Genomic DNA, 23,455 nt, shown 5'->3' with positions numbered 1-23,455 from the left:
CGCACAAGTATGTTTGAATTTCCAGGATCTATTGAAAAATGAGATCTAGCAACACTGGGCTTATATGTCTCCACGGTAACCGTGGGATCCGATAAACTAATGCCATTTTCCTTAAAATAGCACAGGCACTGGAGTTTGTTTTACTCCTTTACCTTAACTGTCTGGCCCTGGTAGACTTTGGACTCTGTGCCCCTTGGCTTAGAAAGCAGTTTGCAACCTACCTCTAGAAAATGTGCAGACTCTTATTTGCATTTTGAATACCGATCTTATTCCAAGGGTCATTTAATTTTTTTCTTAAATTCTCTTTCCTTCACCTACACACATTCATTTTCTGTTGTTGTTTTGTCTTGTAATGTTGTGTGTTTTTACATACACTGCTTAAAGTCCTTTTGGGAAGAAACAAGGTATAAATAAACAAAAAATAGGAGAGTGACTTTTTTCCCCTAAGATCATTTTATTTTTTATTTTTTGCCTGACGAGAGTTTAAAATGATTTCAGCTCTTTCTCTGACCTATTTTAGAGTCTACTTGATTCTAGCACCATTCAGAGCACTGTAGTCCTTTGGTGTTTTCTCGTTTATTTTTTTGGTAATTTTTCATTGGTAAAACGTTGTTTTGTACGTAAGACTGGTTGACTTTCCATGATCTTGCTTTGAGAACTGAAAAGCTGAGAAAGTTGGAATAGTTGTTCATTCAGTTCTAAGTGCGAAAATTAAGACACCACAAACCTGCGTAGAGCTTATTTGCCAACTGTAAAGACCATGAGGAGGCATCCTTCAGTGCCCTACATATGGCACTGATGTGGCTCCTGGGGAAATGATCAGAGAAGACAATAGTTGCTGTGATTTGGAGACCTGCTGTTCTGAATGTTGCTGTTAGATGTTAGTGTAGCCCAAGTAGCATTGAAAACAACTCTGAATTGATCAAAATGTGGAAACATTAATTTTTACATACTATTCACGATTTCCATATTCCTTTGAGAAATCTGAAGACCCAACGAGAATGGGCCAACACTTGCCCTTGAATGACTTTGTGTCTAGTTCGCCACATCCTCCCTTCCCTCGGTTGTCTCCATTGACACTGAGGCTGAATGCCATTTGTCCTGTGTTCCTCCATTTTCTTGATGTGTAACCCATTGTTATTTAATGCCGTGTCGGTGCACCACCGCAGCTCATCTTGCTGGTTAAGCATATCCTACACTTTGGCATATTTTCTAACTGCCACAGTAACATTCCACATGCTTCACAGCCTATCAACTTTTTGTATAACATTTGTGTTTAATGAATTGGATTTTCTTCAGTGTTCCTCTTCTCTCCAATTTCAGGGTTGTAAGCTTCCCCAACAGGAGTGTCATGGGTATCTGTATATGTAGGTAAAAAGAACAGTGGGCTCCTTCATTCAACAAGTATTTTTTGAGCACCTACTCTGTGCCAGGCGCCATTCCTGCACTGGGGATAGAGCGGTGAATAAAATAGGCAAAATGCATGCCCTGATAGAGTTTACAATCTGGTAGGTGGTAGTAAGTGCTATGGAAAATAATAAAGCCGGGAGGGGTTCCAGTTTAATTTGAGGCTAATAGATTAGATTTTGCTTCTGAGGTTCCTTTTGAACAGAGGAGCAAGCTGTGCAGCTTTCTGGGGAAAAGCATTGTTGACAGAGGTTACATGCTTAGATCTGGCATTAGCCATCGCTTTTAGTTCAGTGCTGCCTCTCCTAATGGTGTGAATTAGACTTGGTTGCTTTTGGCCTCTGGACCACGTCTGTGAACGCATCTCTAAAATGCTAAGATTCGGCATTGGAGAAGGACCATATCTTTCTCACCAGTTTGTACCCAGGGTCAAGTCTGGTCTTTGGCCCCAAGTAAGTGTTCAGTAAATATTTGTGCAATTAACAGATGGACACATAAATGGTTTTAAAAGCATATAAAACATCTCAAAAGCAGGGTCTTAGCTAAGCGTATTTCACAGTCCCGTAGATTAATGGCAATGAACATGGCCAGCTCTGAAGCATGTGTACCAGGAATTTTTCTTTAATGACGATTCCATAGTCTCTGTGCTTAGCAAGACACATCTACAAAGTACAATAAGAGACTGTTATGACCCAGGAAAGGGACCTGGGATTCTTTGAAAGTTTCTCCTTGATGGCATTAGCCTAATTAATTGGGGGGCAGTTCTCCAATTCAACTAAATATTGGTCACCCTCCAGGAGGACACTGGGAGCTAAACTGAGGGCAAGGACTGTGTCTTTGTTGTTGTATCTGTTGTTGTTCTTTGGTACGTCCCAACCTCTAGCATAGTACCTGTGGGCTCATAGTAGAAGCTTTAACAAATGTTTGTTAAAGAGTGAATAAAATCAAAACAAGTATACATTTTCAGCTCTTTCACAAAGCAGTGTTGGAGTCATACTGGAAAGATAACAGACATTCTGCCTGTTTCCTTCCCAAGAAAGACACAGTAGAACTGGAGAAGACTGAAAAGACTAAAATGGTGTCAAGGCCAGGCGTAGTGTTAATGTCTTATTTGCTTTAACTTGTTTAGATATCATCCTCATTTACAGATGGGAAATAGAGGCTTAGAGCTAGTAAGTGGCAAAGCCAGGTAGTTGAGTCCATGAGTTTTCTTCTTAACCTCCAGAGTGTACTGCTTACATGAAAGAATAGCTAGCAGGTATAGAAGCAGAAGTATGAAAAGAATTCACTTAGGCTAAATGGACTGTGTTAGTGGCATTAGTAACTGATGATCCTTTCTGTTGATATGATTTCTTTCACATATGACAGGTTTCAGTTGGAGAGAAAGGTTTACTCTGTAATTCATACTTCTCTAGTTTTCTTGGGTATGCCTCAAAGACTGCTTTGGTTCAGTTTCTTGAGAATTTATCAGGTTTTCTGAAAGGCATCTGGGAACCATTCCCAACATGAATCCTTGTTTTGATTTGGGTAAGACAAAGGTATTTTCTAAGTGCCAAAGTCACATTCCACATGTTTCACAACCTATCAGGTCTTTCCACCACATTCACATTTAACGATGTGCTAGCAACATTATCCTCATTAGCCTCAATTTGTCCCTTCTGCCCCCAACTCATGAACACATTCTTCTATTTCTTGTTGTAGGACTATTGGTTTTTTTACTGCTTATTTTCATTTTCCATGGGATGAACTCATTTGCTACTATGCTTTTGCAGGAGAGCAAATTTAAAGCTGAAAGGAAGCTTGGTGGATTTGTAACAGTCTGTTGGGTTCAGGGAGGATCGTTGGAATCCCTCCGTTTTCATTTGTGTGCTTTAAAGTGAGGGGAACGCTGTGAGTTTTGTAGATGGTGTTAGCCTAGATGGCAGAGAGAAGCAGATATCCTGGCCAGCTTTCTGGGGAAGATGAGAATGGTTGTGTTTCTCATGACTTTATTTTTCCAGTGCTGACTGTATGGCAGTATCACTCTGGCAAATATTGGCTGGCCATGGAACATTTTTAAGAGCAAGGATTTCATGAATGTTCTGTCTATTACCATGGCTGAGGAATAAAAACAAAATATTCTTCACACATTTCCTCGAGCATTCATGGATGGGTTCCAGTATATTACTTTTATGTTAGCTCCTAGATCACATAAAGAATTTAAAATAAAATATCACTAGAAACACGATGATTAAGAAGAATTGGGCAGAATATTTTGTACCGTTTTTCCCTTTCTGCATAGTAATGTCATGCCAGGAATGGTGACATAGATGAATAGGGTACAGAAAGGCTTTGCAAGAATTTTTATTTTCAGACTCTTGTTATGGACATGACAATAATGACAATAACATGTAACATTTATTTAGCTTTTGATAATCTCTATCCTCACTTAAGAAAAGAGCAGGCACTGATGATATTAAAAAACAAAACAAACCCCCCAACGATCGTCCTAATTTCTGTTTCCCCCCGCCTTCTCTAGACTATGCTTCTCACATTTTTATGTGATTAATGAGAATAAGTAATAGGGTGTGAGTTAACAAGGAATTTACAAGGAGAGTATTTTGAGAAGTGGCCTTTTGGGGTGGGGCTTCCTTTGGGCAAAGATCCTCCTGTAGTACCTCGTGTGTCTAAGAATGTAGCAGGTTGGTCCAAACATGAATCAAGGAGTTCAGTTCTGTTGCTGTTATGGAGGAGTTCCCTTTGGGAGGCCATGTCAGCATCAGGCTGGGGTGATGACGGTGGCAGTGATGATGATGTTGTTGATAATAATAGTGGCTACGATGTATCGAATGCTCACACCATTTCAAGTTCTGTGCCAAATGCATGTCATGCGTTATTCCATGGGTTACCTCACAGCAAGCCTGTGGACTTGGGGCTCTTGTCCCCATTTTACAGATGAGGAAATGGAAGCTTAGGAGGGTTTAATTTTCCCCTACATGCACAGCTAGTGAGAGAGGAAGGAATTTAGCTCATAGCTCATTCTCAGCATATCCTTTCTAGAAGTAGAGAATTCTTGCCTGAAATATTTCAGTGACCTGTTACCTATTTCTCTGCTTCGCTCCTCTTTCCTCTTTAGATCTTTTTCCTGCCACCAGCTTCCTGAAGCATGTACCTCTCCCTGGAAGTCTCCCTTCCTTCCTCCTTTGCCTGGGGAATTCCTCTTAATCTTCAGGACTTCTCCTTTGACTTCTCACAATACTTCGCTCCTCTCTTAATGAAAACCCTTTGTGGCTAATAGTCAGCTACTTAAGTATTCCAGGGATTCCAAGGCTGTGGCCCAAGCATTCAGTCGAGTTTTGCATGACTTTGCCTCGGTGAATTTTTCTGAAGAGAGTTTGTGCTTTTCGTAGGAGTCTCAGAAAAGTATTTGACCAAAAAGGTTAAGATGTCATTGTTTACAAGATTCTCCACCCTCCTCCAAGTAATGAACACCTAGAGGGGAAAAGCGTTTCTTATTCATATTTTTTCCCTTGGATGGATATAATAATGTAATATCTTTTGAGTATCTGGATAAATGAATGTATTTACTAGTAGGGCTATGGGGTGGTATAGCCTGTGCGTTAAGAACATAGGATCCAGATCCAGACTGTGTCTTGGGTTGAATTCCTTGTCTGCAGATCCTTCAGCAAGTGACATAATCTTGCAAAGCTTTCCTCTCCTCTCTGGTATAAGGGATGTCAGAATAGTATTTAAGTTAGGTTGTTGTTGAGGATGAAAACAAAGTACTGCATGTGAAGTGCTTAGCATGGGAGAACGTAGCATACATTCCATACTTAGCTGCTATTATTGTTATTATTACTTAAGAACTTTTGAAAGGGGCTGAAGGATGAGGTTCCCATGATTTTCCTAGTGACTATCATGGAAATATTAAAATCCCTAAAGCAAAAAGAGTTACTGTGCCACTCTTGAATTTCAAAGGCTTAGAACCAATATGCTTTCTCTAGCCACGGTGGCAGGTGCAGCTCAGCGTCCTCCCTTTTGTTCTTGGACATTTCCATTCCCTGTGGCCTTGACCCTGGCCATCGAGTGGCTCAGGCTCCACAGAAGGACACCCCAAAATGCCAGCTAATGGAAATTTTGTGATGTGGGCACTCTGCCCCCGAGGATTTGGACATATGCTTTTTGTGTTTAAATCAACAGAAAAAAGTGCAGCTCTAGCCACCCCTCCACATAATGGTTGAAGTAGCCCTTTCCTCGCATGTTCTTGGAGACCCTGAGTGCCAGGCCTGCCACTTGCCGTCCCCTCTGTGCATTGCAGGTGAGTCTAGTAGGTCAGATGAAAGGCAGAGGCCAGCAAGGCGTAATCACTTATTTACATAGCACTGATGAATAGCTGCCCAGACATCAAGACACACACATTATTTATAATAGTGCGGCCATAGGGTCACACTGGCAAGAAGCAGCCTTTAGAAAAGTGCTTTAGTTGGATACTTGTGAACTCTGGCCCATCAGTGTGCACTAAATATAGAAAAGGGAGCTCGAAATCTCTTTACAGAAAATATATTATGAGCTGGATTCATTGACACAGGCGAAAAATTGTCAACTCCTACTTTGCCCATAGGCAGGTCTTTTTTTTTAAGTGTATACCGTTTTCTTTTTATCACCTATGGGGTTGGGTGAGTTACTTCCGAATATCCTTTTTTTGTTTTTTAAATCTTAAAAGTGGATAGTGGCTTTATTCACAGTCACCAAAAACTGGGAACAGCCCAAATGTTCTTTCACTGGTGAAAGGATAAACAAGCCCTGGTTCGTCCATGCAGTGGAATACTAATTAGCAAGGAAAAGGAACGAGCTACTGATACCTATAGCGACGTGAGTGAGTCTCAAATGCACTTGCTGAGAGACAGGAACTGGACTCAAAAGCCTGTGTATTATATGATTCCATTTCTATGACATTCTGGAAAAGACAAAACTATAAGAACAGACCTGGGTAGTTGGAGATGGGTGGTGTTTTGATTCCAAAGGAGCAGCCCAGGGGAGTATTTTGAGGTGAGGGAACTGTAATGTATCTTGATTGTGGCGGTGGTTACGTGAATCTATGTATTTAAAAACTTACAGAACTGTACACCAAAAAAGAGAAATTTTAATATATATAAATAAAAATAAAATAATAAAGGGAATGACAGCATTTACCCAACATATTCAGAAATGTGGACTTGCTTGAAAGAGGCAATATATGTCATTTATTTTTATTTATTTCATGAGGAAGCTTAGCCCTGAGCTAACATCTGTTGCCAATCTTCCTCTTTTTGCTTGAGGAAGATTGTCCCTGAGCTAACGTCTGTTCCAGTCTTCCTCTATTTTGTGTGTGAGTTGCCGCCACAGCATGGCTTGATGAGCGGTGTGTAGGTCTGTGCCTGGGATCCAAACTGAACCCTGGGCACCAAAGTGGAGTGAGTGAACCCAACCACTGTGCCACCAGGCCTGCCCCAGCAATATATGTCACTTAAATTCTGTAAATATTTATTGATTAGCTACTATAATGCAGTGCTTTATGAGAAATCGTAAAGGAAGTGCTGGTCCATGTACTCAGTGGTGTAACAATCAACTTTGATAAACATGCACAAAAAATTAAAGTAATTTTGAGGTTATAATTATATTATGGGAATTTAGATAGAGGAGAAAGGGACATCTAGTTGGGATCATGGATTTTTTTTTTTTTTAAGAAAGTAAGGAAAGTTTATCAAGAAATAATCTTAAAGAATGGATAAATTTTTTAAATGTTTTTTAGTAAACTTTTAATGGAAGTATAACGTTCCTACAGAAAAGTATACAAATCTTACTGTTCTGCCTGATGAGTTTTTACCAAGTAATCAACACCCAGTCTATGAGACAGAACATTACTAGCACCCTCGTGCCTTCTGCTAGTCAACCCTTCCTCCAGGTATAATCGCTATCCTGACTTCTAAAATCATAGATTAATAATGTCTCAGTGTTATTTAACTTTATACAAATGGAATCATGCAGCATGTACTCTCACGTCTGGATTCTTTTGCTCAATACTATGTATGTGAGATTCATCCCTGTTGTTGTATGTGGCAATAGTTCGTTCCCATGGAATATTCCATTGTATGAATATATCGCTGTTGATCTCGTTTACTGTTAGTGGGTATTTGGGTTGCCTACAGTTTTGGTTTATTATGAGCAGTGCTGGACATTATTGCTATATGGTTTTGGTGAACATACATGTATGTTTCTGTTTGGTACGTACCAAGGAGTGGAATTATTTGGTCATAAGATGTGCATATGTTCAGCTTTGATAGGTATTACAAACTGTTTCCAAAGTCTTTGTACGAATTTACACCCTCAGCTGCTGTATCTGAGTGTTCTAGTTACTCCATTCCCTGCCAACAGTGGGTAAAGTGTCTCTATTTCATTTTATTGAAGAATGTCCAGGATTTTTTATGTAAAGGGATGGTGAATGCTTGAAGGGTACTCCAGGCAAGAGCAACAACCCAAGCAAGAATATACAGCTGGGGTTAGAGAATGAGGATGCTGTTTACATTGGTCGGAACGCTTATAATAGTTACGACTAGAAAGGTAAGTTGACCTTGATTGCCAGTCTAAATAAGATATTTGAAATTCATTTATTCTACGTTGATGAACCATTAATTTTATTAAGTAGTTGCGCGGAAACAGCAACGCCATGCTTTAGGAAGAGTTATCTAGTAGTAGGTGTAGGATGGATGAAGGGGAGTGGGGAGAAGAATTGAGCCGTCCAGGCCAGAGCTGAATCGTGGCAGAATAACTGAAGCCAGAGGAGATGCAGCTTGGTGCTTGATAGGTAAGACGTGGTAAGTGACTGAGCAGTGGAAGGTTAAGGGGAAAGAAGAATAAGAGATACCTCTGACCTGGTGGTACCTCACAACTTATGTCAAAATTCACTATTATCCTTAATGAGTGGCCTATACTTGCTATCTCTATTTGTTCACTTCCCTAACACTCCTTACTTTTTAACATTTTTTTAAATTGTTAAATATATAATACATATAGACAAGTGTCTAAAACCTATCAGTTTAGTAAAGAATAATAAAATGAATAAAGGTGTACCCACTATATCTTGAGATATAGAATACTCTAGAAACCTCATCTTTGATTATATCCTCTACCTCTCACCAAGTTAACTGCCACCTTGAATTTTGGGCTATTCTCTCCCTTGCTTTTCATTATAGTTTTACTATCTATGAATACATCTCTAAACTATACTTTGAACTTTAAACAAATGGAATCATATGGCAATATTCCATGTGGCTTTCCTTTTTTCATTCAACATTATTTTTTTGTTTTATCCGTATAGAGGCATATACTTGCAGTTCATTCATTTTCACCGTTGTTTGGTAGTCCATTGTATCCATAATCCTCAATTTATTCATCTGTTCCCCCTTAATCTATAATCCCTGGCTTTCATCACCCAAAATAATTTTTATGCATTGACCCAAATACTGTGGCATATGTGAAAGATTCAAGGAGATCAGTGTACTGTGTCCCACAGATTTAAAAGCTGTCTTATAAACGCATTGAGATTTTTGCTTAATATTTAATGCTTACAATGAGTTCCTACTTTGTCTCCTGTATGGGAGAGGTGCTTACTCTAAAATAGTCTCTCAACCTTGGCACTGTTGACATTTGGGGCTGGATATTCTCTATTGTGGGGACTATCCTGTGCATTGTAGGATGTTTAGCAGCATCCCCGGCCTCTGCTTGCTAGATGCCAGTAGCACCCACCTCCCCATTTGTAATAACCCAAAGTGTCTCCAGACGTTGTCAAATGTCCCCTGGGGACAGAATCATCCCTGGTTGGGAACCACTGCTCTGCAGTATTAGGATTCAGTGAGAAGGCATTGAGTTACCATGACTGACAGAAGAGAATTATCGCTCTAACTTGACTCTTACTGCCCTGCTGCCCCAGCCCAGCCCCAGGTTAGTGACTATGGAACAGTGGTGTATTCTCGTCTGTTCCCTGGTCCTGGAGATCAGCCATTTCCTCTTGCAAGTATGTTAGCAGTTTCCCCCCATGCTGGCAACTATTTTCTATATTTTCATACACTGCGAGTCTACATTCTACCTATCTGCGGTACCTATCTGTGGCTCTCTTTGCCCTAATCCCTTCTACCCTGGAGGTAGTCTTTACTTATGTTTCTGATGAGACGATCATGCTCATTGCATTTATAAATTACTTCCATTTCTCCCAAAGCAAAAAAAAAAAAAAAAAAGAATGTTTTGAAACCATCAGTTTAAAAAACTACAATAAATACCTATTAATAAATCAAAGTTAAAATATGCAGAATGGTAAAATGATGGGACCAGTTCATCTTTAAAATTAAAATTTAAGAAACTTAAATTAAAATATATTTAGGTGGTACACAGCTCTCCCATAACTTTATGTATGGATTTCTTTCAAGTGCAACCCAAACCTGCACATGAATCCCAAAGCATTGTCAAGTTGGCTCCATCTAGTGTATGAATGCATCATACCGCTAGGGGGAAAGTCTGTACTGGGGATCTCTGTTGGTACTTCATTATGAAATTAGAAGAAACCAAACCAAACCAAAACTGGACTATATGCTATATTTGTGCCCTGGGAGGCAGCACAGGCAGAAGTGACCTTCACAGCCTGTGTCGTTATATATTGAAACATCAACTTCAAGCGTGCCTGACATTTTGTTCTGACAGCCTTGCCTTTTTTTTCTGGACAGAGGACTTATTTACAGGCACTATCAACAAACGCACTCTGTCACTTCCATTCTGACATTCTCAGGGCTATTTGGCCAGGTCCCCACTTTTCCTGTATGGGGTCATATCTGAGAGTCATGCTCATTTTCCACAGTTAGGGAGCGATTAGGGCTGGGCTGGCTTGCTATGATTTCAAAACCCTACGTGATTTTCTTTATCAGACTGAAATTCTTTGCCGCTGTTAGCTTCTCGCTGCAATAGAGTAGGCCAGTATTTCTGGGCTGTGTTGAATCTTGTTTCTGCTGAAGGCACATTCTTCATTTCTCTCCATCAGTGCTTCCCAAATTTTAGCCCTTCTCTTCCTGACTTCATGATTTTTGCCTGCATATACTACAGTCCTGCCCCGCATAACGACATTTTGGTCAACAAGCAGACCACATATATGGTGATGGCCCCGTAAGATTAGTAACATCTAGCCCAGATGTGTAGTAGACTATACCAAATTGGTTTGTGTAAGTACACTCTATGATGTTTGCACAACAACAAAATCACCTAATGACACATCTCTCAGAACTTATTTCTGTTGTTAAGTGATGCATGACTATATATGGGGCCTAAAAAAGTTAAAAGTATATTTTAAAGGAAATGCTATAATAAATAGAAACCACATATGGAAGTACTTGTAAAATAAACATAATGAAATGGGAAGAAAATTGTTAGATTCTTGCTAGGTGTATTGTCTGGAAGCTTAGCCTGAGGTCTGAGCTTTTTTCTTGTTACAAAGGGCAAGTGTTGAGAGATTGAAGACATATTAGCATCAAACAGAGCCTTTTCCTGGGATGAAAGAAATTTGAAAGGGTCTTTCTCCCTGTGTAATTCCACGGTTATTTCATGTGGAGTCTCTGTGTCTTCATTTGAGATCATCTCACTTTGGGAAACTTTGCACAAGATTTAAACCGTGTTTGCCAGAGGAAGTTCATCATTCTCCCCGAAATTCCCAAAGGTCTCGTTTCCCTTAGAAAGCCTTTTTGAATTATTCTTTTCTTCTCCAAGTACTTTCTTCCTTGTTTTCCCATTAACAAGTATAAATCGTGCTGATATATTGGGTTACTTTTTTTTCCCTGTACTTTCACATTTTCACACTTTCTTTTCCAACTAGATTATTTGAGGACAAACATTGTGTATTTCTTTATCTTTTTTTCCACTGAATGCCATCAATTTAACACATGCTTGGTATAAATATTTAGGAAAGCCTGCTTCATTCTCAAGTTTTTTCTTTTTAAAGGTAGATCATGTTCACAAGTGGCTGGAAAAAGCACCATGGTCAATTAATTAATCATTTAACCCATTGACAAATAGTTATTGGCGCCTTCTCTTGGTCTGGAATTGTGCCTGGTTAAAGAATGAAGAGGTGAACTAAAGAGACATGGTTTATGCCTCCATGGAATTCAGAATTTAGTGTGGGCTGTGGGGTACAAACAACTAAAGAGGCAACTTGAGTGCAAGGTTCTAATTTTAGAATTAGTTTGCTTTTGTGATTGTCGGGTGGCTCACATTAACTTGGAACAGAAATCCTTAGTGAGAAGCGTGTGGGCTCTGAAGTTTCAAACCCCGGATCTACAGCTCATGAATATCTTGATTTTGGACAAGTTACTCACCCCGCTCCCTGTCCCTCAGTTTCTTTATGGAAATAAAAAGATTAAATAAACATGAGGTGTAATATGCAAATATGAGCTACAGTTATCCGTGTGACTGTAAGATGAATTCTGTCTTCTCTCCTCCCCCCCTCTTTTCTTAAAATGAGACACGATGTCATAATTTTTGAAATATTCAAAATTTTAAATTTCCTGCCTGGCACACTAGGAAATGGAAATATATTGGTCCTTGATCCAGTATTAGAAACCAGAGATCACTGTTGATGGGAATATCATTGTGGATGGTGCTTAAAGATTGCAAATCTATGCAATTTCCAAATTGTTTAAGTGAATAAATGATTTGAGCATTTAGAGTTGCTCTAAAACATTTCTGTCTTCAGAATGTAAGGTCTATGATGTATCACTGATGCATCTGAAGCCTGTTGAGCAGGGCCTGGGACACAGTAGGTGTTCAATAAATATTTGTTGAGTGAATGAATTTTAGTGAGACTATTTTGATTTTTCTATCTTTTATTCATGGTTTTGTCCATACCTCTTAAAAATGAACCTGTGTTATTTGCTATTAGGAGCCAGATAAGCTTGAATGGGAGTGGTTATTATTTTCTGCATCCTTATCACCAGTCTTGCCTGTAGCACCTAGCAGGTAGTAAATACTCAGTAAATGTTAAAGAGAGAATTAGGTAGCTTTGTTAGGCACTTTAAAAAACAAAACAAAACACACATGGCTTAATTTTTTTAAGCAAAGATTTAATTTTCCCTTTATGTCATTTCATGGCAGTATTACTTGAAATTACATAGGCTATTAATTTAATTCTTTTTTTTTTTTATTTGAGGAAGATTAGCCCTGAGCTAACTGCCGCTAATCCTCCTCTTTTTGCCCAGGAAGGCTGGCCCTGAGCTAACATTCCATGCCCATTTTCCTGTACTTTAGATGTGGGACGCTTGCCACAGCATGGCTTGCCAAGCGGTGCCATATCCGCACCCGGGATCTGAACCAGTGAACCCCGGGCTGCCGAAGCGGAACGTGCGTACTTAACCGCTGCGCCACTGGGCCGGCCCCCATAGGCTATTAATTTAAAATACTGGTTATTTTAACATTTTTCTGTCAATATAAATCTACACTTTGATTATAGGCAAGACTCCCTAGAGTGGAAATGAGATACAGAACGCTTATGCCTATTGGGTTTGTTATGATTGATTGGATTTAATCAGCAGACAGGAAGGATTTCTGTGCAAATATTATTTTTCTCGTTTTAAATCCTGTGTTTCTCAGCATAACTGAAACAGGATGTCATTAGCATATGAGTGAGTATTGAGATGCTTTAGAAGATTGAGAAATTTGACTATTAATACAAACTTAACATAAGATGATCTATTGAACAGAAAGAAGTTCGATTTGTTATAGTTTTACTTATTTAAATACATGACTTTCCTGCTTGATGTCTGGCTATATTTATACAGTAAAAATACAAATTAAAGACATAATTGACCCACTGAATCAGAGCAGAATGTTCCTTGGGCTAATATTTTTTGTCTCTAGCTAAGACACCCGTTGAAAAGGCATAATTGTCCGCTTGCGGAAGAAGTTACAGACGACCGCCATCGTAAATGAATATGTTATTGAAAAATTTCTCTAAACCTTTCCTGAGCTTACATATATTTTCAATCTGTACAGCCTCTTCAAATATCAAGTTTCCAAAGCATCTTCACTATTGTCTTCAAATAATAACTTCTTTTTGTCCTATAACTTGAAGTTCTTTGAGGCCCTAAGGGCTGGTTTGTCCTTCTTCTTTGCATAACGTTGATTGAGTGCTGTCCTTTCATGCACTGTGCTAAGTACTTTTCATGCTTTACTTCATTGAATCAACACATTAATCTATTAAATAGGTAATATTAATATCCCTATTTTATAGATGTAGATCTTGAGACTTGGGAATTAAATGACTTGACGAAGGTAAAGCTAGGATGTGAACACAGCGTGGGGGGTATACGTGTACATGTGTGTCTACATTGCACTCTCACACTCTGCTGTCTCCAGTTGAAAAATGGTGCCGAGTTTATATCCATAGGAGACACATTTGAGCTGTTCATTCCTTGATAAAATAGTAGACTTCTCAGAAGTTTGCTGCCTGCAGGTTGAAACCACTGCTCTGGATCCTTACCACATCTTACAGAAAGTAGAGTTTTCACATGTCAGTCTATCATCTTCCATATCACTTTCCACCATAGCATGATTGTCCACAAGAAACTGTCCATCTCTACCTTCAGCTCAGTGTTTGGAATACAAATATTTAATTCACATGAATGGAATAGAAAGTCTAACTGACAAAGTATCCCTTTCTTCTCCTTTCTTTGTCCCTTTTCCAGCTCCCCTTGGGGCCATAAATGTTGTAGGTGGTTCTTTGAGCTGTCGATACCCTGATATCTCATGGGGAGATGGAAGCCGAGGAAGGATGGATTCACTTTCCTTAGTAGCAAGGACCTTAGCTAAGGTGGTGTGTGGAGGCCACTTCTAAAACCTGAATATTATGTTGCTTTAAATTATTTTAATATCTGACTCCTGCTTAGAAGAAGAAAGAAACTGATGTCTTAGATGATGACGATGGTGCTCTCTCCTGATTTGGTCCTCAACACCCTTAAGATGTAGGCAGAGACATCCTGTGTGCTTGTTTGCTCTTTAGTCTTTCATTACTTAAAAAAAAAAAAAGTACAGTAAAAGAAAGTCTACATTTTTCTTTTTAAATGAGTTAGGAGTTAACTAGTAAATCGAGAGAAAAACAGCATGATTTTAAAGTCCTGAAGTGGAAGATTTTATTTATTGTAAAGTCATATTGTAACTTTGGTCTCCCACAATGGCGACAGCCTTATCTTTTCCTGTTTATTTACCTGGATAAGGAAAGTAAATTGCATGTTACTAAATTTCTTATTTGAAGAGATTATCAGAATGGCATAATCTAATTGGTGTTTCCCTCCCCAGTTTTCTGTTGTCTCATCTACTTGGTTTATATTGTAGGTTGTGGTCTGCTTATTGCAAATACCGTGTTGCCATTTATAGGTAACAAGGAGACAGCCTCTGAACCACCTTTCACGCAGGAAGAAGTATTTCTTTTGAAGTGAGCCCCAAGAGAGAATATCAGAGAGCTGAAGATAGGGAAATTAATCTGTTGTATTGATTATTCTACTAAATGAAAGGATCAAGCTATTATTTCATGTATTTCTCCCTTCATTAATTGCTTAAAAATTCACTTCAGACCGCGTTAGAGATGTCTCTTGGTAGATTGTATTTTTATTCTCAAGACAGATTTCTCTAAGCAGATGTAAAAAAAACTTTAATTTTTCTCTCTGGATGTTTGTCTAAGCATCTAAATAGCTCTTTGATAATGTTGGCATGAGCCTAGATAAAGTTTACCTGGGGTCACCTTGGTCTCATCTGTATTTTCCTTCTCACCCTTAAAGGACTTCTTTGTGTACCAGGCACAGTGAGCAGTCTTGCAGCAGATGCTGTACCGTCATTGTTACAGGGAAGTCTGTTCTTGGTAATAGAAAAAAATAGAAACAGGATGAAAGAGATAAACATGATGGAGTGGTTCTGAACAGTTATTTCTGCAGATAGGAAGTCATTAAAATTTCTGAGTTCGTGCACTCCGCTTTGGCGGCCTGGGGTTTGCCAGTTTGGATTGTGGACGTGGACCTATGTGCCGCTTATCAAGCCATGCTGTGACAGGCGTCCCACCTATAAAGTAGAGGAAGATGGGCACAGATGTTGGCTCAGGGCCAATCTTCCTCAGCAAAAAGAGGAGGATTGGTGGTGGATGTTAGCTCAGGGCTAATCTTCCTCAAAAAAAATAAAATGGAAAAATTTTTTTAAAATGAAATAAAAAAATTTCCTTCAGTTACGCTGTGAGGGTTTCAAATGAGAACTCCTGGACCACTTTCTTGTAACTTTGTATCCAGATACTTCATCCATGAAAGTGAGTTGTGTTCAGCAACGAAAAGCTTCCAAACAAAGAGTATACAATTGTGCGTCTCATTTATGCCTGTTGACTTCCTTCCTAATTAATTAAATGCCATCCTCCAATTATATTTCATAGCTCCTTCCTTACCTGGTCTTTTTTCGTTTTGTCACTCATCCATCCATTCTTACTTCCTTCTATCCATCCATCGATCCATCTAGCAAATATTGATTGAGCACTTTCTATGTGCCAGGCACTGAGAATAAAATAAATACAAAGGACCCTGCCTTCAAGGATGAAAGACAAATAAAATGATTACAAGTTGGACTAAGTGCTATAAAAGAAACAAACATTGGCTGAGAGAGCAAAAAACAGAAGTGGGTGTCTTTGCTTTAGATAGTGTGGGCAGGGGGAGAGCTCCCTGGGGAAGAAACGTAAAACCTGTAAGACCTGTAAGACCTTGCCTGAAAGATGAGGAGGAGCCGGCCATGGGATGGAGTCCCTGGAGTAGGCCTTCTGTCTAACCCCGACGCTTAACGATGGGCGTGTGTATGGGAGTTTTGCGTTTCTGTGGTGTGAGCCCTTGAGAGGCAGAGCCGCCTGCATCTTCCCTTTGGTCTTCTCACAGCACTGAGAGCAGTGTCTCTCACATGCTGGGTGAATCAGTAAATGTTTGAGTTGCAGGGCCTTTTGGTGGCATCTGACTTCTCCCAGAACGTGAGCATAAAAACATGTGGGGATAACAGAGGATGTATTTATTTCTCCTAGAGTACTGTTTGAGTTTCATAACTACTTCATGGTACTCTTTAATTACCTCATAATAAGGCTTTCACCGAACATTCAAAGCATATCCATAGTAATTTCAAGTGCACACTTTAAAGAAGTAAACGGTACAAGTAAAGACTTCTTTATTCAAATTCTTGGGTATTTCCCTGCCACTCTTAGAGAGACAGTTTACATAAAATATATTATATATAATTATATATATTATAATATGTTATATTGTATATTAGTGGTTCCCAGGCCTGACCTCACATTAGACTTTTATGAGAATCTTTTAAACAATACCCAATTCCAAACCACAGCCCTGGAGAATGTCATTCAGTCATTTGTTTGGGGAAAGATCTTTGACATTTATATTTTTAAATGCTCCTGAGTTTATTTTAAGGGAGTGGGATGGGGAGCAGGAATCCCAGGTGCTTCTGATAGGAATATAGATTTGGGAACCGTTGGTGAGGATCCTAGTGAGACATGTGAAGACTGGGTAGATACTTTCCAAATTGAATGGAGGAGGCAGTTCATGGGTCAGGAGAATACTGGGCACACGATAAGCCCTCAAATGTTAACCGTCATGGAACTGGTGAGCAGAAATGTGAGTTTACTGAAAAAAGCAATGACTATCAAAAGAAAAGATATAGGAAAACGGCATGCTTTGGGAGCAATAAAACATTTGATACCCAAATAAAATAAGAATTCTGACTGTGATAAAACAGTGGTTCTGCTTTTCTTCAGCTGAGTTTTGGACAAGATAACAAGTAAAACCTCTTATCTCTTCTCTAACCTGTTTGACATAGTGATTGAATTTTTTCCTTCGAAAAAGATTCTGAGGCCCAAATTTAGTATCCTAAGAAAAATTTGGCTGTCCCTTGGATGGTTGATAGATTTAAGTTCCATTTTAGTTAAGGTCATCCTTGAAAAGGTCAGTAAGAATTCTGATGACTCTAGTTGATTTGCTGGAATTTGGGGCAAGGAATGGTAATTAAGATTTGAAATGCATTAGAGTACATGTAATATTATTATTCTGCATTCAGCGTTTCACTCTAAAATATTATTTTTCCTTTTCCTCCGCTGCCATTTCTTAGTTTGTGTTTAAATTTAGGGTTTGTATATGTGTGTGTGCGCATCTGTATATACATATGTAATGCACTTAGGGTACTCATTTGGATAGCAGAAATGTGCACAGGAGACTTGCTTACACATTATAGATTAATTCATTTTAAAGATATTTGTTCAACATCAGCCATGGACTATTTATTCCACGAGGTTCTAGTGATGGTAAGCAATGGTAACAATGGTAAACCAAACAGACATGGTTCCTGCCACTCAGAAGACATTTGTTGAATAATTGAGTGACTGCTTGAGGACTAGTATTTTAGTATTGGGGAAAAGTATGTAACGTTTCATAAATTTTGTAGATGGTGTCAGATATGCACATTTAAGTCAAGCTTTGATCCATTTGCTGCTGGGTATTTCATTGCTGTGTCCAAGAAGATTCTCCAAGAATGCTGGTGTAGTAGAGTTTTCTAAAGTACCATGGATAAGTTGAACACATGCCTTTTAAATGTAATTTTATTTAAACACTCATATAAATGGTCAATGGATAGCTTTCTTGGGGTTATGGATTGTGCTGGATAAAAAGTCAAGCAATGTCATTGGCCGAACATGCCGGGGGAGCATTTGGCATTATATTGTATCCCCTGCTGGAATGGCTGGAATTGATACCATTGGTTTCATGTTCAACATTTGAGAGCCAACGGAGGGTACAGATTTTCCCTGTGTGTAAGCATGTAATAAATCAGGGTTTCAGTTCTACAGCTTACCCGGGTACCTTGTAACTTAATGCAGTTTCAAATAATGCCCAAGGTGGGAGAGAGGCCGGCTCAGTCTTTTAAAAAATAATCCCTTAAAGGTCCTGATATGGTAATTTCCTACCCTCTCTGTTTTCCTTGATCTTCCAATGTCTGTGTGTTTTCTTTCACTCTGTCCTATTTGCCTTGGTTCTTTAGATCAGTCAGTGTGAATCCAGGATAACAGCCCTACCCACAGTCATAATCATAAGAGCTATTTTTTAATTGAGAGCTTACTACGTGTCAGAGACTATGCCAAACACGTTATGTATATTATCTCCTTTGATTCTAACAATAGCCTATGGGATAGCTACTTATCATTTCCTCTTTCTCAGGTGAAGAAACTGGGGCGCAGAAAATTTAGTAAATTTGTACAAGGTCACAGAATTAGTAAGTGGTGGGATTTGAACCTGAGTAGGTTGACACCAGGATCTGTGTTCTTGATTTTTATGCACTACTGTGCTAGAGGCAGGAGAAGAGAGGTGGGGGAGGTTAGTAAAAGGAATAGTGTAGTGTCTTAGTCATCTGTTTACCCCAGTACCCAGCACAATACCCAGTGTGTAGAAAGTGCTCAATAACTGTTGTTAATAAATGCAATTATTGCATCAGCACCTGGATTCCCCACCTCACTCCTATTTATTAGTTTTTAGTTTTACTAGTACTCTATCCACTTTTCTCCACTTATCTCCATTCTTGCTCCTTCTCTCTGCTCTGCCCACCCCCCCCTAACCAATGAGCTATCATCACCTCCTACCAGGACCATTGCAGTAGCCAATCTTGCCCCTCCTCCAATTGGTTCTCAATATAGTAGCCAGAGGGACCTTTCCAAAAACTCACATCTGATCCCATCTCTCCCCTGCTTACAACCTCTCAATGGTTTCCTGTTCATCTTGGAACAAAATCAGGTACCCTTCCCTGGCCTACCAGATCCTGCACGGTCTGGTCCTGCTCACTGCTTTGGTCTCACAGATGCCATGCTTTTCCCTCCCTCTCTGTCCTCCAGCCACAATGGATCTTCATTCTAACGCCCCACCTCAGGGTTTTGCATTTGTTGTTACCACTGCTCAGAAGGCTCTTCTTCCATCCCTCCCCAGGTACCCCCCCACCGCTCCCCGCTCCCCCGACTCAGCTCTCAGCCAGGGGTCCCTGCCTAAGGGAAGCCTTCTCTGACCTTTACATTTTAAGCTTTTCCAGTTCCCTGTAGCAGTTATCACCTGTATCATTATTTATTTGTGTGATTATTTAATATGTGTGTCCCCCTAGACTGTAAACTCCAAGAGTTTACACAGTGCCCGGGACATAGTAGGTGTTCCATAAATATTTATTAAACAAAAGGATGAAAGATGAACACAGAATACAGAGAGGCAGAAATAGCTTGTCTGAAACTTCTGGCTGGGTATTTCCTCTTATTAAAGGGAAATTTAAAAAGATAATTTCATTACATTATGGAATTCAAGTTTGATTGTGGCTTATAGAGATTGCATTGTTTTCCAGCCATTTACTTTGGAGACAAACTCTGAGGCACAGAGAGGTGAAGTAACTTGCCCAGCGTACACAACTAATCAATGTCAGATGTCTTTGTTCTGACCTTTGAATTGTGTGTTGGGAGAAACGTACATCTTTTCCTAACTGCAGGGCCTCTTGGTGTGCTGAGTCTGTAGGAGCTGCATCAATATTTGATAATATTGATGTTGTCATGTCAGAATCTTAAAATGTCTTTCGAGAACATGTATTGTTGTTTTTTTCCTTCTTGTATACCAGTGTGTTCAGAATTTAATTGGAGAAGAATACACAGATGTATGGCCTAAAGATGTGTTTGTCCCAAAAGGTAGTGCCCACAATGAGAAGCAGCTTGTGTTTGACTCCTGCCAGGACCGGGCAAGAACAGGCTTCCTTATATTCTTGGGGTCTGAGGGTAAGGAATGCTGTCCTGACCTCTAGCCTGTCAGCAGGAGAGCATGTTCAATTATCAAGCTCCAGTTCCAGAAATGCCTGTGCACGGATGCAAAGCAGCTAGAGGTGTGTGATGAGCTGATGCCCGAGATCTCCCCAACTGAGAAGGGGCACGAGCAATCCCACAACTCTGCTAGATCCCGTGACTCTATTAAGTGTTAAAAATTCACTGGTATGTGAAATTACCTCTCCTTTCAAGTTCTCTAATAACACGCAGCCGCTGCAAGCCTCAACCGGTACCTGCGCTCGGGAAGGCTAAGTCAGCATCCCGACTCGGTGCTCGCCCGGCTGCTGGGTTGGATTTCTGGCTGTGCCTGGGTCCTTGCATAGCCCCCTTTGCAGTGTGAGGCAGCATTTTTGTCCTGCAGGTACAGTAGGTACTGGATTAAACAGGTCTGCTGTTGCAGACAGACAGCAGGCACCGTTCTAGCACGAGCTGTGTTTGGATTGGAGTTTCCAGGGCCTTATCAGGAGCCACCCCTAGTGACACAGCCAGAGCCAGAACTAAGTTTGACTTTCACTCTTCGCCAAGGGCTTGCAGAACACCTTAAAGGAAAAAAGATGGAGGCGCTTAGAGTTCAGATGTTCATGCCTTGCTCCTTTGAAAGCTTGTATCTGTAAGTGAAGTTTTATTCTGGAAATAATCCTGGGACTACTTAACAGGAGCGATTGTGTTTTTTTTTAAGGGGGAGGACAGAGAAAGGGAAGGTTTTATTGGGAGTTAAAAATACTGGAACTGTTACTTTGTGACCGTGGCTTTAATCAGCTTCAGCTGTAACCTCTAGTAGGTGGCTATGACAAGGAGAACAACTAATGGGGGGGGATCAAAATGCTAGCCCATTTTCTTTGCCTTCCCGTTGAGAATTGAATGTTGGTCTCAAATTAATAATGCCAAAAAAAAATATGACTGGTTTGAAAAATCTGAGTTAGAACGGAGTGTGATGTATGATTACAAGGTACACTGCAGCCCAGCTTTGTCATGAATAAAAGAGGATTTCTTCAGGAAAACGAGTGTACTTAACTAGTAACATTTGTCAAAACTGTCCCATTGCAAACACTTTGGATTTTTGGTTTCTCCTCCCCCCCCTCCCACCCCCCCCCCACGATGTAATAGTAACAGTTGCATTAATAAACATCTTATTTGCATTTCTGTATATTGATTTTTTTTCTCTTTGAGAGGAAAAGAAAACATGCAAACATCAGAATCATCTGCATATAAATGTAGAACAAATTTGAAATTGGCAATTTCAAAGAAATGCTGAAAAGGAGAAATATTACATAGATGGTAGCTCCCCCCACTGCCTTTAACATTTACTTTCAACGTTAAGTGATAAGATTTGAAAACAATACATAAGCCGTGTCCCTCAGTGAATAGGCATTCAAGCAAATCAACTTATGCAAAAGCCACCTCTGGAGCTTAATAATTATTTACTGAACGTTCCTGGGTCATGAGAGAGGTTCTGATTAAGTCAGAAAAGCATTATGTTCAGCAGCTTGTGAAGGTGTGTTTAAAGACGGCAAGAAAGATGGAAAAATACTAAATGTAGCAGAACTATTTTAAGAATTTGATTCTTAAAAAGACTCAAATTCCCACAAATTTGTGTGGTTAAAGTTCATAAAGTTCATCTTTAATAGGTCTTATAGGAGCTTTTAAAATGATTTCTAATTTCTTGTGCTATTTTTGCTGTATTGAATTTGCTTTTATAGATAGTTTTTCATTCTGTATGTCATTAAAACAGTTTAATTACTCATCTCTCTAAAATGATAGAGCATTTTATGAACAAAAGTATATAGTTATGTATTTAAAATGTCATTATGTTAGAGAAGTTATAAATTTCTTCTTTGTAAATCAAATAATAGGGAGATGGTGACTGCTGTTTGTGACTCATACCCCACAAGAATGTCCTCTGTAACTTACTAATTTCTTTTAAATATTAATATTAAGCAAATTAATGGATGGCACGAATGGATAAAACATGCCATTCTGATGCAGCGTAAGGACAGTAGTGATGTCCCCCTTGAATTGACACCTAAATTAATTCTCAATTTCAATTCTTTTTGCTTAATTGATTTTGAATTTATTTATTTATTTTTCTCGGTAACCAAAATACTCACCATAGGAGCATGCTTCCCTTATAAACTCTCAGAGTGAAATTCTTACCACACGTCTTTGATGAAACTGATGCTCTGGGCTCTTGCCCATTCACTTCTTTGTGCCTGTTCTTTTAGGGAGGGGGCATGCTGTGAATTGTTTCTTTTATGTTTTCCTCTAAGAAAGCGAAGAAACACCATAGCAGAAGGCAACATTCTAAATGTTTTGACTTCCTACAAAATAATTGTGAGTTTTCACTAGTTTTGAGGTATTAAGATGCTCAGAGGATACCAGTTCAGGAATTGAAACATAGTGTAGAAGAATTCCTTGCCTATCTTTTACTTATTGTCTACATGGTGTGCCGGCCACCATTCTAAGTGTCCTACCTGTATTAACACATTTAATCCTCTCATTTAATTGCTCTCATAATTGCTCTGACAAAGGTCCTTTTTTCTACCTCCATACTGCAGATGAGAAAATTGAGGCTTGGGCAGGTCAAAAATCCTGCCCAAGTCATATAGCTGAGAAATGATAGAGCCAGCATTTCAACCTAGGTCTTCTGGCTCCAGGGCTTATGCTGTTCCTAGCTATGTTCTGTGGATTTTCATTTAAGATACTGAATGAATTGATGTTTCTTCCTCTACCTTTTTTTTTTTTTTTGAGGAAGATTAGCCCTGAGCTAACATCTGCCGCCAGTCCTCCTCTTTTTGCCGAGGAAGGCTGGCCCTGAGCTAACATCCGTGCCCGTCCTCCTCTACTTTATATGTGGGACGCCTACCACAGCATGGCCTGTCAAGCGGTGCCATGTCTGCACCCGGGATCCAAACTGGCGAAGCCCGGGCCACCAAAGCGGAACATGTGCACGTAACCGCTGTGCCACGGGGCCAGTGCCCTTCCTCTACCTTTTTATTGATGGGTTCTCCAATGCCCAGATTTCTGAACTACCCAAAGTCTAACTCATTTAAGCTTTCAAGGGGCCATGATTAGTCCAATGCCACAGTATTTGTCTATCAAATGTATTTCCTTGTGTTCAGTTCACTGTTGATTATAAGGCAA

At 39.6% G+C, this 23,455-nt stretch overlaps 1 protein-coding gene across 15 annotated transcripts in view; it reads left to right on the top strand.

The window, feature by feature from the left end:
* Window positions 1-23,455, top strand: part of MITF (melanocyte inducing transcription factor) — a 210,043-nt gene that overhangs the window by 93,418 nt on the left and 93,170 nt on the right. The window contains exon 1 of one of the 15 annotated variants that reach the window (XM_005600316.4): window positions 20,573-20,924. The exons of 13 other annotated variants lie outside the window; for them this stretch is intronic. In XM_005600316.4, the coding sequence (XP_005600373.1) occupies window positions 20,869-20,924 (56 nt within the window). In that variant the 5' untranslated portion in view covers window positions 20,573-20,868. Of the gene's footprint in view, window positions 1-20,572; window positions 20,925-23,455 lie in introns of those variants that run through there. One more of the 15 variants, XM_005600317.4, reaches the window with a different exon arrangement.

Source organism: Equus caballus, chromosome 16, assembly GCF_041296265.1.
Source record: "Equus caballus isolate H_3958 breed thoroughbred chromosome 16, TB-T2T, whole genome shotgun sequence".
Lineage (NCBI taxonomy): Eukaryota > Metazoa > Chordata > Mammalia > Perissodactyla > Equidae > Equus > Equus caballus.
Note: the sequence above shows the minus strand (reverse complement) of the source record. Positions and strands in the feature narration are given on the sequence as shown.